The sequence below is a fragment of the Leuciscus leuciscus genome, assembly GCF_965113295.1.
Source record: "Leuciscus leuciscus genome assembly, chromosome: 18".
NCBI classification, from domain to species: domain Eukaryota; kingdom Metazoa; phylum Chordata; class Actinopteri; order Cypriniformes; family Leuciscidae; genus Leuciscus; species Leuciscus leuciscus.
Window position 1 is genome coordinate 13,252,101 of NC_138742.1, and position 16,307 is coordinate 13,268,407.

General features: G+C 36.7%; 1 protein-coding gene across 7 annotated transcripts in view; it reads left to right on the forward strand.

Annotated features, from left to right (window-relative positions):
* Nucleotides 1–16,307, forward strand: part of kif1b (kinesin family member 1B) — a 72,298-nt gene that overhangs the window by 53,033 nt on the left and 2,958 nt on the right. For all 7 annotated transcript variants that reach the window (XM_082144858.1, XM_082144863.1, XM_082144860.1 and 4 more), the window contains 21 exons: nt 566–684; nt 857–942; nt 2,534–2,663; nt 3,655–3,799; nt 3,938–4,028; nt 4,256–4,374; nt 4,975–5,030; nt 7,172–7,280; nt 7,442–7,508; nt 8,402–8,486; nt 8,657–8,762; nt 11,509–11,623; nt 11,710–11,843; nt 12,232–12,293; nt 12,976–13,121; nt 13,227–13,469; nt 14,500–14,568; nt 14,657–14,757; nt 14,846–14,998; nt 15,178–15,370; nt 15,461–15,579. In XM_082144858.1, the coding sequence (XP_082000984.1) occupies nt 566–684; nt 857–942; nt 2,534–2,663; nt 3,655–3,799; nt 3,938–4,028; nt 4,256–4,374; nt 4,975–5,030; nt 7,172–7,280; nt 7,442–7,508; nt 8,402–8,486; nt 8,657–8,762; nt 11,509–11,623; nt 11,710–11,843; nt 12,232–12,293; nt 12,976–13,121; nt 13,227–13,469; nt 14,500–14,568; nt 14,657–14,757; nt 14,846–14,998; nt 15,178–15,370; nt 15,461–15,579 (2,448 nt within the window). The remainder of the gene's footprint in view (nt 1–565; nt 685–856; nt 943–2,533; nt 2,664–3,654; nt 3,800–3,937; nt 4,029–4,255; nt 4,375–4,974; nt 5,031–7,171; nt 7,281–7,441; nt 7,509–8,401; nt 8,487–8,656; nt 8,763–11,508; nt 11,624–11,709; nt 11,844–12,231; nt 12,294–12,975; nt 13,122–13,226; nt 13,470–14,499; nt 14,569–14,656; nt 14,758–14,845; nt 14,999–15,177; nt 15,371–15,460; nt 15,580–16,307) is intronic.

Genomic DNA, 16,307 nt, shown 5'->3' on the forward strand with positions numbered 1-16,307 from the left:
CTTCACTGATGCGCTACAGTGATAGCTCTCCTCCATCTTGGCCTTGAGGCTGCCCACGGGGGGAGGAGGAGCTCTCTGACTGCAAACAGCTCCTGAAATTCAGACTATGTGTGCCCCCTAGCCTCTGAAAATATAAAATATTCTGAAACAATCTCTCTTGCAATAAGCCAATGCATATTTTTTGTTTTATGTGACCGTACAACATAATGTATGAATTATTTGTTTGCCCTTTTTTTTTCTTTGGCACTTAATTTCAAGGTTGGAGGGTTTGTTTTCGGTCTTACGTTATTTAGTGTCATATTCAGTGTCAGCTCTTAGTAAAAGTGTCTGACACATCATGTCCATTATTCTCCAATGATGTTAATCAGGGTAATGGAGATGAACATGTGGCCCTGCAGTGAAAGGAAATCACTGTGCGTAACACTACTAAGCTGTGCATCTCCTGTACCCTCCATACTAATACATTTGTTTTTTAAGGATGTTCTGAACGTGTGTGTGTGAATAAGACAGTCAGGCAACGACAGCTCTCAGGGCGGTTCTATAATTGCTGTTCTTTTTCCTCCAGAGCCTTCGTGTACCTGAGCAACCTGCTGTACCCTGTTCCTCTGGTGCATCGTGTTGCTATAGTAACAGAGAAGGGAGATGTGCGAGGATTCCTGCGAGTGGGGGTCCAAGCCATCGCTGGTGAGCACTGCTCTATATTAATGAATTAATTAAGATTCTGCTCAGATTTAATTAAGCACAGTTGATATCAATCTGATGTGCTTTATAAACATTAATTTACTTGATTACGGTAAGTTTTTCAACAGATCTGTGACACGTGTGTCTTTATTCTTTGGTATTTGTGTCTTTGTAGCAGACGAAGAGGCTCCTGATTATGGATCCGGTGTGCGTCAGTCGGGGACTGCTAAAATTTCCTTTGACAACGAGTATTTTAAAAAGGTACAACTTTAACATGACTGGATGTATACAAGAAAATATCAATTATTTGTCTAAATATCTCCCCACAAATGTCAAATACCCATACAGAGGAGGATATAGACCCAATATGGTAGCTGCAGGAAAGGAAGTCACTATACTGACAAATCAATCATCTGGTCTGTTTATTCTAGAATGTAACACTAACCCTAACCCAAGATGCGAAAATGTTGTTTTTATTTAGCCTTTATTGAACTGAATAAGCAACATTTATATGATTTTATTGCTTATTTTGTGTATGTTTTTGCCAAGTAAGCTGAACAAACAGTTTTAAATATTACAGGCTCAGCCCATTCAAATGGATAGGAGCTGAATCTTTATGCCTACAAGATAACCAAGATGGCAACTGTGTGATCCTAAGTTTTTTTTAATGCGATATATACTGTATAATATTCAAAGTTCATGTGTGTATATTATATTATATTATATTATATTATATTATATTATATTATATTATATTATATTATATTATATTATATTATATTTAGTGCTGTTAAAATTAATTGCTTGCTGTAACATTTTAACGTTGACAGCACTAATTATATTATATTATGTTAGGTACAATTAACTCCAGGCCATTCAATTATTAGAAAATAAAGCACACCTGAGGTGGTAATGCTGCCACGACGCCAAGCAGAGTTACACCTCGGTTGTGCATTTTCTTATAATTCAATGGACCGGAGTCAACTATTCCGCTTATACTACGGTTAGCACACCTCAAGACATTGTTCAGATGTTGTTGTCCTTAAAACGCTCTTGTGTGTGGAACTAATCTCTTACACATCTCATCCCAAGCCTCCATTGCTAATTCAAAACATCATTTTAGAGCTCTTAACGGTGGCTTGAGCCATTGATAGCAGACTAATGCAGTTATTAATTCAGTTATTATAGAGATAGAGAGATTAAGCGTGCGTGAATTACCTCAGTCTGTGCGCCTCTTAACAGTATTCGGCAGCACCGCCTCTAATAGCGAAACTGTAAGTTTATCTGCTTCAAGAACAGCGCCGTTATTACATTGTTAGTGAGAAATGTCATGTAGCTTATAAGTTGCTAAAATATTTTAATGATAAAATCGTCAAAGCAGCACCACATTTCTGTGCGAGTGTGTGTCCATACTGCATGTGTGCATTTGAGTTGGAGAGAGTGGGAGAAAGGGAGTATGTGCTTTCCATTCATAATAAAACGTGGCATATTTTGTAATTTTTATCTTACTGTTTACTACATTTATTTGCTTGGTCAGTGTCGTTGTGGATTTTGGTTCTTTTGCTGTTGTAGGCTGTAAGGACCTTTGAAATAACTAAATCATTTGGCGAAGTGATATGGATATTTTAAGGCCTGTTTATCACAAAAAGACCATTCATGTATAGATTGATACTAAGAGATTGAATTTCAAACGGATACCCAGTTGAAGTTTAAAAATTGATCTTGTCTCAAGATTGACATTTGTACTAGTTTGTATAAGGTTTGAGTTGTTTATGCTTATACTGAGAGACATTTTGATGATCGCTGCCTTTTTAAAAATTTCTTTCTCTCTCTCTTTTATTCCACCATCCAGAGTGATTTCTCCCCTGTGGTGATGACCCGCTCTGGCCTCTCTTTGGAAGAGCTGCGTATTGTGGAAGGTCAAGGTCAAAGTTCAGAGGTCATCACCCCTTCAGAGGAGATGAACAGAATAAATGACATGGGTGAGTCATGATGCACAGGTCAGCTGGCAACCCCTGAGCTCTAAACAAAACCGTTCAGTCTGAGTGAAAAGAAATGCTTACACATCCAGACGATGCTGTTGTTTTCTGGTATGTCACATTTGATTTACACTGCATCAGTGTTCAGAAAGCTTTTGGACCAAATAGATTCTTCTAGCAGGTTTTAACGGGTCAATATAAGTGATACAAAGACCATGGAAACAGATTTACAGATGTTGTTTATTAAAGGGATAGTTCACCCAAAAATGAAAATTAGCCCATGATTTACTCACCCTGAAGCCATCCTAGGTCTTTCAGACGAATACAATCGGGAGTAATAGTGATTTATAGTTTATACATTTTTAAATATGGATATTTACCTTACACAAACCCATGGCTTCACTTCAGATGGCCTTTATTAACCCCCCTGGAGCCAAATGGATTACTTTTATAATGGATGGATGCACCTTTTTAGGCTTCAAATTTTCTCCAGCCATTCACTTCCATAATAAAGCTTGGAAGAGCCAGGATTTTTTTTATTATTACTCCGATTGTATTCGTCTGAAAGAAAAATGTCATATACACCTAGGATTGCTTCAGGGTGAGTAAATCATGGGCTAATTTTCATTTTTGGGTGAACTAACCCTTTAAAACATCAGATAATATCAAATAACTATCAACCTGCATTTTTTGCAGTATATATTTATTTTTATAGAATTAGATGATTCTGCACTGTAGAAATAGTAGTAGTAAAAAAACATACAGTTGTTGACCAAGAAAAACTAAATCTACAATTTAATTCAACATCTAAGATTTTTTGATATATTTCTTAAATAGAATTATGGTAGATGGTTCCACACAGTAAAATATAATTACAGGGAATGCCCAAGAAAATCAGCCAACATCTACAATTTCACAATAACTGTGTATAGATCCATTTACATAAAACAGTCTAATATTATGTATATTTACACATGTGTTTTGTGTCTTAAAGACCTGAAGCTTGGGAACGTGGACACAAAACTGGGTGATGGTTTGGCAGAGCATCTGGAAGTGGGTAGTATTTTCACTTTCCGCGTCACCGTTCTGCAGGCGAGCAGCATCCCGCCCGAGTACGCAGACATCTTCTGCCAGTTCAAGTGAGTCAGCCTGTCTCCATAGCAACCCTTCTTTCCTGTCTCATTGGTCTTTATTCAGTCAGAGCACACACCTTCACATAAATCACGCAAACACACAGTCACGCTTCTCACAGTAATCCTGTCTCATGCTGCCAACAGCTTCCTCCATCGTCACGATGAGGCTTTCAGCACAGAGCCACTGAAGAACACAGGCAAAGGTGCCCCGCTGGGCTTTTACCACGTACAGAATGTAAGTGTTGAATGCAGCGAGAGAGATGAGGTTTTAAGGAGGAAAATGGAAATTGTGATGGTATAAACACCCCAGAGTTTTTAATAGAGTACTCATTCAAATATTTCATCAGGCTAGATGCGTATAATGAATTATGCTTCATTATTTAAGCTTATTATCTATTTGCCTACTATCTTTAGGCAAATATGAATGTGTTGCCAACTTATTTATGCGGTTTTCACATCCAGGTCTCAGTGGAGGTGACGGAGTCCTTTATTGAGTACATAAAGACCAAGCCAGTTGTGTTTGAAGTGTTTGGCCATTACCAACAGCACCCACTGCACATTCATGGACAGGAACTTGTCAGGTAACAACCTGTTGTCCAGTTTTACATATTTGATAAATATTATCTTATTTTTATGTTTTGAGTGCATTTCAGGGACGTAAACACATTGATGGTGACTTCACATTTGTCTGATTTTTAAAGGAATGACATTTTAGAATTCTCAAATAAAAATTTATTTTATCTTCTACAGTGCTGTAAGAGTTTGTCATATTAGTGTTATATTAACATTAATTATATAAAATGATTGTATTTATTAATATGTTGAATTCGCTTTTATTTTTATATCTTAATTTTAGTTTACATTTTAGTAGTTGTTTAAATTTTTTTATTAGTATTTTTTATTCATAATATTTCTGTATTGTAACACATTTATTTTTAATCTAACAAATTTTGCCTCAAGTGATGCCTCAAGTTTGATTTGTTTAACCTAGAATATTCCTTTACTTATTTTATCAGCATATTCATTGTAATAATTACAAATATTTTATATTTGTTTATACAGCATATAGTAGCAGGAAATAAATGTTCCTACAATCCTAACTGTGTGCATTGATTAAAGCATTTAGATTTATTATAGTTTTTCTTTTGCATGTCTGATTAAATGTTCTGCTTCTCTTGTAGCCCTTCTCAGCCTTCCAGAAAGTACTACCCTCCACCTATGCCTCTGTCTAAACCAGGTATGACGGCAATTGCTCTATAACTCAAAAATTACATCTTCATTTGTCTTCATGAAGAACATTACAATATTCATTAAGTCAGCTTGAAGGGTCTTAAATTTGCATAAGGAAAAACAATAAAGTAATTCCTTAAATAATCCTCGCCCAGAGCGTGTATGCTCCTCTATCTCCCCTCTAATTATTAGTGTAATTCATTACAAGATTCATTAAACAAGGCGCTACCTCAGTTCACAATGATGCTGTAATCTCTGGCTCTTTCGTTTGATACGGTTATCTCCTCTCCAAAGGGCTCTGGATCCCATTTATGCGGCAAGTCAGTTTGAAAGACGAAGCTGTCAGCCGTTCCTGTCCAGACTGATGTTATTTATTTAATTTTTTTGATAAAGAACAAATCTCCCTCTGCGACCTAAAATAAAACAAAGGCTGCAGCCTTGAAGTGTCATCCATCCTGACGGAGTATTTATCTTCACCTCGAGCTGTCAGTCTTTTATATCGCAATATGAATCTAGAGGTGCTACAGCTCAGCTGGAGATAATTGGAAAAGCTGTGTTGCCCTTTGTGATTTATAGATTGTAGATGTAGTGTGTTTAAAAACCTAAATGTATGTAAACCGATATGTAAAAAATAGTCATACATATACAATCTCGTTCAAAGAACTGTTAAGATTGTTTCAAATCTCCAGGTGCCATTCAGGCATTTTTAAATACAGTTTATACAGTTATTATACAGATACAAGGTACATATAGGGATTGGACAAAACAAATGTGAACACCTGGGAAATGGGTGATATTTCTTTATTAAGGTGTTTCATCAGCATCTGCCTTTTAAAAAGCTTCCAGCCTTCTTAGAATTGATTCATACAACTTTTGAATATCATGACATTTGTCAATTGCTTCAGAGATGTTTGAAGGAGGGATTCTGCTTCTCACTCGAATATTTTTTAATATTACACAATAACATTATTGAATATTTAAAATGAAATTAACTATAATGTTTTTTTCCCGTTTATTTACAATTAAGTTTGATGCAAAGATATTCATGAATTTAAATGTGGCTTAAGTGTCCAAATACCTTTTGGGGGCCCCTACATTCTCTAGAATGTCCATTTCTCACATGTAACTCCATCTTTATCTTTGTCATTTCAATCCACATCCTCACCACTCTCTCCTGGGCTGTCCGCCCAGACCATGCACGTAAGATTGAGTTGATCAGGTACCTGATGAGCGGGTACGTGCACGGCCAGGTGTTGGACACGATCTCGGAGCATGCAAACGCATTGGCTTCCACGGCCGTCGCCAGTCTAGAGGAAGGGGTAGATGAGCTGTCCCACTTCCCCTTCCTCCCTACACCCAACAGCCCCATTCTCAGAGTGCCCAAACACGACGGTTGGTACAGAGCCTCAGAGGCGCAGAGTAGTTTAGATCGATAGAGTTTGGGTCTGTGCTGTGCTTTAATGTACTGTGACCCTAGTGTAGCCCATCATCCCTACCCAATGACAGAATCCCAGTAGATGTTCTTTTAAATGTAGATATTCCTAATGCCGAAGATAAGCTATAAAAGCTTTTCCTTGAGCTGCTGTGTTTTTAAGTGTCACTCTCTCTTATTTTTCTCCCTGGTTGATCTAGACTCCAGTGACAGCTACTTCGTGTTTCCTCTTGTGTTACTTTAAAGCTGTAGTGCTAATTAAATCTTGTTAGGTGTTTTCCATATTCTCTTGCTAGCTTCCCTCAAGAATTTTTTTTTTTTTCTCACAAATGACGAAAAGCTCACATCAAGTTACACAAGTGTTTTTCCTCCATCTCTGTGCATAAGATTTCCTGTAGCTTTTCCCCAGCGCGATTGACTCCCACCAAAAAATACAGAGCGCTGAAGGAAATGGAGTGCCACCCCTTAGTTGAAGTTTTAGGAGCACATCAGCTGTATTGATTTTCCTGATATAGTATAGAGTTTCTTGTGGATGCTTTGTGTTTTCTCACATTACGTGACTCATGCTCATATTGTTTATCTGTCATGTTCAGCATTTTTTATTTTATTTTATAGAACTTGGCCTTTTCAGTAAAAAAAAAAAAAGGCTAGTTTAAATACATCAGCCATATGGTGCACCATATTCCTGCCCTATTAATATTTCGCTTACCTTGCAGTGCCAGCCACCAAACTGAACACCATTACTAAGTCCAACCTGGGTCAGTGTGTGAGCAAGTATGACCTTGTGGCTTGGTTCGAGATCAGTGAACTGGAGCCCACAGGAGAGTAAGTGAACCATTCTGACATCTACATAAAGGCCCAAAATTTCTGGTTAAAATGGTTTTACTCGGTTGTCTCAGTAAGCTGCATTTATAGAGAATTTGTATAATTAAAAATGTTGCTCTAAAGGCTGTTTGCTCATATAAATGATGTGTTGTTTATTGTAGGTATATCCCAGCAGTAGTTGACCACTCAGGAGGTCTTCCCTGTCATGGCACGTACCTTTTACACCAGGTATTTATTCTGGCTTTCACTAATATGAGTATAAATATTTGCTCTTACAATGATTCGGTTACAATTCTTCTTTTGGTGTCATTTTGCTTTAGTTTGATTAGTTTTATATATGTGTATATATATACAGGGCCAAAAATGAACACTCACCAAGTGGTTGTAAAAATTGACATTGGCGAGTATATGAAACGGTGTCATTCGGCAGTTAGCTGGTAATTTTTTTTAGAATTCTAAAAACGCAATATTGTAAGAACATGAATCACGACAGTTAACGGGCCAGTGCTGCATCGTCACGAAAGTTTAAGCCTTTCCAATATAAATATTTAAGCGCATTACTCACGTGCCGTCTAGGAAGATTTCTGTTAAAGCGTGTGCCCAGAAAAGTAAACTTGACTAAATTTCTCTATCTGAAATGTACATTTTCACTGGTATCTAAAATTATGGTGTCATAACTGTCTGTTTTTGCAAAAATAGTTTCATGGCTGGTAAAAAATCTTTATGCCCGGTAAATGTTCTTAAGTCAAAAGTTAGTTTTGGGCCCTATATATTATATAAGTAAGATAATTAATAATAAATTGTTATACACACAAATATGCAACTGGATGAACAATGTTGTACTGGAATAATGACAAAAAAAAAGGCCAGAAAAACAACAACTGAATATTGAATATTATTATATCAATTATGATTGAACTTATCAATGAATTACATTTTCATAGATGCCTGCATTGCAATGCACTCTGGTCTTGTGTTCTTCTGTCTCTACGTTCTATTATTATTAAATTATTTCTGCATTTGCGGTCAGGAAATCTGTAGTTTAGCCTAAGGATCATGTGAACATATAAATGATTCAAATTGAGATTGCTTTTAGTAACCTGTGTTGCTTGTGTTTTCAGGGCATCCAACGTAGAATAACAGTCACTCTGATCCATGAGAAGGGCAGTGAGCTGCACTGGAAGGACGTCAGAGAGCTGGTTGTTGGTCAGTACAAATTTTGTTTCTGAAATCTTAAATAGAACATATAATTGTTATTTGCGCAGCTGTAATGCTGTATTGACCAATCAGCAGCCAGGATTGTAAAACATCAGTTTTATAAAGTGTAATTGTAAAGGCTACAGCCATCTGACATCGGATCATTGTGCCTGTTGCAGGTCGAATCAGGAATAAGCCAGAAGTGGATGATTCAGCTGCAGACGCAGTCCTGTCTCTCAACATTATCTCAGCTAAAAACTTGAAATCTTCCCACAACTCCAGCAGGTATGCCGTGTTCGCGCTCCACATTTGACAACCTAAGGACCTTTTCCCAGTAAAGGGCCTATTAATTCAAGTTTAAGCTCATTTATCTGTCTGCAGTCAGTGGCAGGTCTGCAAAAGGTCTGCAAATGCTCTACTCACCTAATGCAAATGCATCTACCTAACTGCTTAGAATTCAGGAGAGCATGTTGAACATGAGTCATCGCTGGGAAAAATCCTGCAGGGATCAAGAGAGCCATCTAGTGGACCAAAAGAAAAACAGCAATTTATCCAATAAGCACAGTGCCCTGTACAGCTCTATTTATTTAGAAAATCTGCATGTTGTGTTCTTTTAATGATGCCAGTTCGCTTTATTCTCTCGTTTGCTCATTTATTTCCTTTGCCTGTTGAATCTGAATGCTGCTTTTTGTCTTTTGATTTGTAAATATTTCTGTTGCCTGACTGTTTCTGCTTGTTTTGTCTCTCTTTTTGTTCTCGTCCTTTTCCTGCTGCGGTTGGATTCTTGGTTTTGCTCAGCCTTTGTATTGATAGCGATATTGCTAGGTATCAGAACCACCTGATCATAAAGCATTTTTACCATCAAAGTGCTTTATGAGATGTTTGTGATCTGTAGGCGTAACAGTAGCAGACCTATGTACTGCATCTGTGTCAGTGTTTCTCTCTTAACTCATTCTACATAATAGTATGAATTAAGGTGAAGTATTACTGTTGAATGTGCAAAGAAAAAAAAAACTATTCTAAAAATTGGCTATATTTAAATGAAAAATCTACATTTTATTTTATTGGGCCTGACCCATTTAAACTTGAAATATGGAAATTAGACATCACATTATTAAATTTAAACACATTTGCATATGAAGTGATTTAGACTCCACATCTGTTTAAATGTAATCAACAACAGACCAAAACTCAAACCCTTTTGTCATATGGTTATTTAATGTAATATATGCTTATATGTGCATGTACTGTAAATTAACATACATTTCCCCTTTTTTAAGATAAAATGTCTCATTAAATTGGCTAAATTTATATATAATATAATATGAGATGTATTATGTTTTCTTTGTCATTCTAAGAAAATAAACCTTTATTTAATAAAATGTATTATATATATATATATATTTAAATATAATATAAAATGTGTATATGTTTTTTTTTCATTGCTTTTGCATGTAGTATCTCACCTTAAAACTATTAAATAGATGAGCTTTTGCCACCACATGTCTTTAAAAAACAAACAAACATCTGAATGAATGTAGATCTGACATTTCATTTGATTATACTCTACATTCACTGTATAATTACATTTGGCTTGTTAGCAGCTGAAATCTGAAATGATGAGACTAGATACAGACGCAGGCAAGCCTTTGTGCATCTATGTGCCATTTAAACAATGAAATAAGAACGAGAAAGGGAGGGGAGGGAGTGGAGAAAAAGACACATGGATATTTGAGGATGAGTCACCTGTGTGAATCTCATTCTCTGTCTCCATGTGTCCGTTCATATAAATGGTGTGTCTTTGCTTATAGTCTTCACGGCGCTGTAGCTCTGAGTCACACACACGCACACTGCTTCCTTACAGTCTACTTCAAGCTCCCACCAGATCACTATTAATGTAGCACCTGTCAACACTCTGGTGTTGTGTTGATCACTATGCGACTCGAACGCATCAACAAAGTATTTGGGCACAGAGATCTCCCAACAGCGCGTGATACAGCTGTCATTACACCTCATGTTTTTCACAGTGAGATTGTCTGTCTTTTAGCACCATCTGTGAGCTGAAAGTTTGCAGGTAGCATAGCTAATATAGTTATTGTAGAAGCCTGATGCTTCACTGTCATATGCACAGTTAAAAGTCAACATGAAATCAAAATTGAACCTATTCTCTTACATTTTACTGTTAAAACACATTTTTGGCCTTATTGGGAATAATTCATTGGTGCGTGTTAAATAAAGAGAGACACATTTTTATTTTGATAATCGTTCGGGTACGATACTGTTCAAAAGTTTGGGGTCAGTAAGATTTTTTTTTTCTATTTTTGAAAGAAGTCTATGTTCACCAAGGCTGCATTTATTTGATCAAAAATATTAAATATTAAAATATTGTGAAATATTATTACAATTTAAAATAACTGTTTTCTATTGTAATATATTTTAAATGATAATTTCTTCATGTGATGCAAAGCTGATTTTTTTTTTTTTTTTCATCATTACTCAAGTCAAGAAATCTGCTAATATTCTGATTTGGTGCTTAACATTTCTTATTATTATCATCAATGTTGAAAACAGCTGATTAATATTTTGGTGTAAACCATGATACATTTTTTCCCCATGATTCTTTGATGAATAGAAAGATCAAAAGAACAACATTTATTTAAAATAGAAATTGTTTGTAACAAAGTCCTAAATGTCACTAAGATTTTTATTTATTTTTAAATACATCCTTGCTGAATAAAAGTTTCATTTTCTATTATAAAAAAAATACTGGCCTCAAACGTTTTGTATGGTAGTGTAAATATTATAACTTTTCATGGTCCAGTCAATTCCCATTTTTTATGTTATTGTATATTCTGTATATTGCATATGTAAAATGGGTTGTGAATGACATTTCATGTTGTCTTTAAGCACATCCACACACTCCAAAAAAATAGTGAATAGCATAATGAATCACTTAAGCACCAGTAAACATCCTTCCATGGATTCATATTGTGTCTATATCCTTAAATCGAATGCATTTCTCCTTTCTCAGGACGTTCTACCGGTTTGAGGCTGTCTGGGACAGTTCCCTGCACAACTCTCTCCTGCTGAACCGTGTCACTCCCTACGGAGAGAAGATTTACATGACCCTGTCAGCCTATCTGGAGGTCAGCCTTGACTCTTTTTTTTTAAAGGACTAGTTCTTTAGAAGCAGGTTTTACAGCATTGACGTGTGCTAACCACTTCCCTGCAGCTTGATCACTGCATCCAGCCTGCCATCATTACCAAGGACATCTGCATGGTCTTCTACTCCAGAGATGCTAAGATCTCTCCTCCACGCTCCCTGAGGAACCTGTTTGGCAGTGGTTACTCCAAAACCCCCGACTGGTATAAAAAATTTTTTTTATTCTATTTCTTTAACCACAAAAAACTCAAATGTTTCTGATGGTTAGTTGACTAGAAATACATTTAGGAGAAATCCTGCATTGCGACATGCTGTACTCCATCTAAAAAGTGCATTTTAGCAAATTTTTGTCAAATTTTACCTAATTTCTGAAAGACTACATGGAATATTAATGGACAACAGTCCCTTACACATTCATATAAATGTTAAACGGGAATCGTGATTTTTTTTTTTTTTTTGATCAAAGAAAATATTGATATTGATTTTAAACATCAACTCACTGTCATTAAAGTCTTGAAATGTGTGTTCGGTAAATTTGCTGTGTGTTTAGAAACTTTGCTAACACTTTTTTCTGATGTGTTTCCATTACAGTAATAAAGTGACAGGAATCTATGAGCTTAGCTTGTGCAAAATAGCTGACACAGGAAGCCCAGGTAAGATTTTCCTAAAAAAAAAAATATTTTATTTTAACAAAAAAACATTAAAAAGAAAAATTGCATTAAATTGATCAAAAGTGACAAGAAAAACATTTATAATGTTACTAAAGATTTCTGTTTAAAATAAATGCTGTTCTTTTGAACCTTCTATTTGTAAAAGAATCCTGGAAAAAATGTATCACGTTTCCACAAAAATATTAAGCAGCACAACATTGATTTCAACATTGATAATAAAAGAAATTCTTGAGCATCAAATCAGCATATTAGAATGATTTTTGAAGGATCATGTGACACTGAAGGCTCGAGCTATGATGCTTAAAATTCAGATTTGCATCACAGGAATAAATTACATTTTTAAAATATATTAAAATAGAAGACATACATTTTTAACTGTGATAATATTTCACAATATTAGTTTTTACTGTATTTTAGTTTAAGCAAATGCAGACTTGGTGAGAAGGGAGTTCTTTCAAAAGCATTAGAAAAATCTTACTGATCTCAAACCTTTGAATGGTATTGTAAATGATTTATAAAGAATATTAATAAAATGGATATTACAAATAATTAATAAATATATATGATTTCAACTAGCAAGATGATTTTTCTATTTAGCATGAATGATTCTGCATATTGATATAATAGGCCTGCTATATTAATCAATTTCATTTTTGTTTTTCAGGAATGCAGCGGCGGAGGCGGAAGGTTCTGGACACATCTGTGGCGTATGTGCGTGGAGAGGAAAACCTGGCAGGCTGGAGACCCAGAGGAGACAGTCTGATCCTGGAGCACCAGTGGGAGCTGGAGAAACTCGAGCAGTTGCATGAGGTGAGGATAGAAGACTTTCACACTCTATGCTGCCTGAGTTTATCCGTAATATCCCACAGGCAGTCGTGATCTCCAGACCCTGATGTCCATTTCTGTATTTGTCAGGTGGAGAAGACCCGTCACCTGCTGCTGCTCCGTGAGAAACTGAGTGAGACGCCTCCTCCTAAATCCCTGAGCGAGTCTCTGTCTCCCAGTCTGAGCAGCGGCACCCTCAGCACCTCCACCAGCATCTCCTCCCAGATCTCCTCCACCACCTATGAGAGCGCCATCACACCCAGTGAGAGCAGCGGATACGACTCTACAGACATCGAGAGCTTGGTAGACCGTGAGAAGGAGCTGGCCACTAAGGTAAAAGACCCTACAAGTACTACTTTAATAATATTTGTTGTGATTTTAATATGTGACCCTGGATCACAAAACCAGTCACAAGTTGCACGGGAATATTTGTGGCAATAGCCAACAATACATTGTAAGGGTCAAAATGATCGATTTTTCTTTTATGCCAAAAATCATAAGGGTATTAAGTAAAGATCATGTTCCATGAAGCTTTTTTGTAAATTTCCTATACGTAAAAAAATTGTGAGTGAAAGCAGCACAATCGCGAACATGAATGGACAACTTTAAAGGCGATTTTCTCAATGTTTCCATTTTTTTGCACCCTCAGATTCCAGATTTTCAAATAGTTGTATCTCGGCCGCATATTGTCCTAACAAACCATACATCAATGGAAAGCGTATTTATTCAGCTTTCAGATGATGTATAAATCTCAATTTCAAAAAATTTACCCATGTGACTGGTTTTGTGGTCCAGGGTCACATATATGATTCTTTATTACTGTAAATCCTTAAATACTGTGTTCCATTTGAAATCAGATATAAGATATTCCTACTTGATATGTATATAGACCTACAATTCAACCATTAAAAAATTTGGGGTTGGTAATAATAATAAAAAAGCTTCTTATACTTATTAATAAGGCCGCATTTTGTTTTTGGGATAAAAAAAATACAGTAAAAACAGGGATACTGTTGTTAATTTTAATATATTTTAAAATGTAATTTATTCCTGTGATGCAAAGCTGAATTTCAGCATCATTACTCCAGTCTTTCGTGTCACATGATCCTTCAGAATTCATTCTAATATGCTGATTTGATGCTCAAGAAACATTTCTAATATCAATGTTGAGAACAGTTGTGCTGCTTAATTTTCCTGTGGAAACCATAATTCAGGATTTCTTTGATTCTATTCTTTAAATAGAAATTTAAAGAAGCATTTATTTGTAATATAATTAAGTATCCTTACTAAATAAAAGTATTAAGTGTATATTGTATGTCTATTAGAAGGAAAGTGTGTTTATGTCTTTTGATTTCATTTGCAGTGCCTCCGTCTCCTGACACACACTTTCAATAGTGAATACCAGATGTGCAACAGCATCAGTGACTGCAAGGTAACCTGGACTTAGACAGTTAATTCAATTAGATTTGTTCCAGTTCATACAAAACTGTTTGTTTTTCACTGTTTTCTGTCTCTTTCAGTTGTCAGATATCTCTCCTATGGGCCGTGATCCATCCGTCACTAGTTTCAGCAGTGCCACTCTCACACCCTCCTCCACCTGCCCCTCTCTGTCAGACTCTCGGTACAGTTCAGATGTTAAAGCACAAACGATACATTCCAAATACAGTCTTCTAAAAGTGAAGTATCCTAAAAACATCTGTCTTGTCCAGGACCCCTGAAGCTAATTCTCGTGCCACCAGCCCCTCATGCTCAGACTATGAGAACTTCCCCATGGTGCCCATTCTGGAAACATCCTACCTGGCCCGTGCCGGCAAACACGAATTCCTCAACCTTCTGCCTGATATTGAGGAAATGAGACCTGGGTGAGAGTTTTGACATACCTGACACATTTATTTTTGCGTTTAGTCCATTCTCGCAAAGAAAAAGGTGAATTTGTGCACTTAAATCATTCAGGCTGTGTTATGCGACAGTCAAATGAGGCAGCAGAGACGTTGCTGTAAATAAATATGCTGGTCTGACATGCCCTTCTGTGTTCACTAAGGTCTGTGGTATCAAAGAAGGGATTCCTCAGTTTCATGGAGCCCCGCTCCAACTCTTGGGTGAAGCACTTTGTGGTGGTACGCCGGCCATACGTGTTCATCTACAACAACGACAAGGACCCGGTGGAGAGAGGAGTGCTGAACTTATCCACTGCCCAGGTGGAGTACAGCGAAGACCAGCAAGCCATGCTCAAGGTAAAGCCTCATTCACTATTTGGAAACCAACTGTTGTCATGTGATATATGTCATCTGAATGCTTAATTATTGCTCTTTGATGGCTTGCAGACACCCAATACATTCGCCGTGTGCACCAAGCACAGAGGGATCCTCCTCCAGGCCAACAATGACAAAGACATGAATGACTGGCTATACGCCTTTAACCCACTCCTAGCAGGAACGATAAGGTACACATCCCAACCTTTGGCAGAATTTTTGTTTTGTTTTTATACAATATTTTTGGTACGATTACCTATAGTTAACCCAGTCTAGTGTGTCCTCTCCACCTTTATTTTGCAAACTTTCTTTGCATTGGCTAACAAAATATCAATATCAAACTAAGGCCCTGTTTACACCTGGTATTAAGATGTGTTTTGGTCAATTAGATCACAAGTAATCAAGGGAGACACATTTCAATTTGCCCTTGGTGTTTTAATCCTTTAAGTCTCTTTTGTCCACTTTCGACCACTTCTGTCCTGATTTCTTCGAGGGGAGGGTCTATGGGCGGGTAAATGTCTGGGCTTTTCCAGATCTTACGATCTAATGGATGAAATAAGCTCACGCAATTTATATGAATGTGACCATAGATGACGGAAAAACATACGGAGAGCAGAAGCTTTTGTTTTTGTTGCTGTGAAATCAGGAATGGTGTGAAGAAAATTGTGCTTGGTACGTTTTCTTTTTGTGTCTTCAAACCAAACTTAGGGTCTTCTTTAAGTCCTGTCTGGCTAGCGCGCTTCCCATAATGTTTACGCGTTAGGTCAGGAGGAGGAGAGTAGGTGGTCCTTTGGTGTTTGTTTGCGCATATTCGACCACATGAGCGTCTACACTACGAAAGCAATCCGGTCTAATGCGTTTTCCACTACCTCTAGAAATGTGGTGGAAAGTGGACAAGCTCAAAATGTTTTAGACCTCG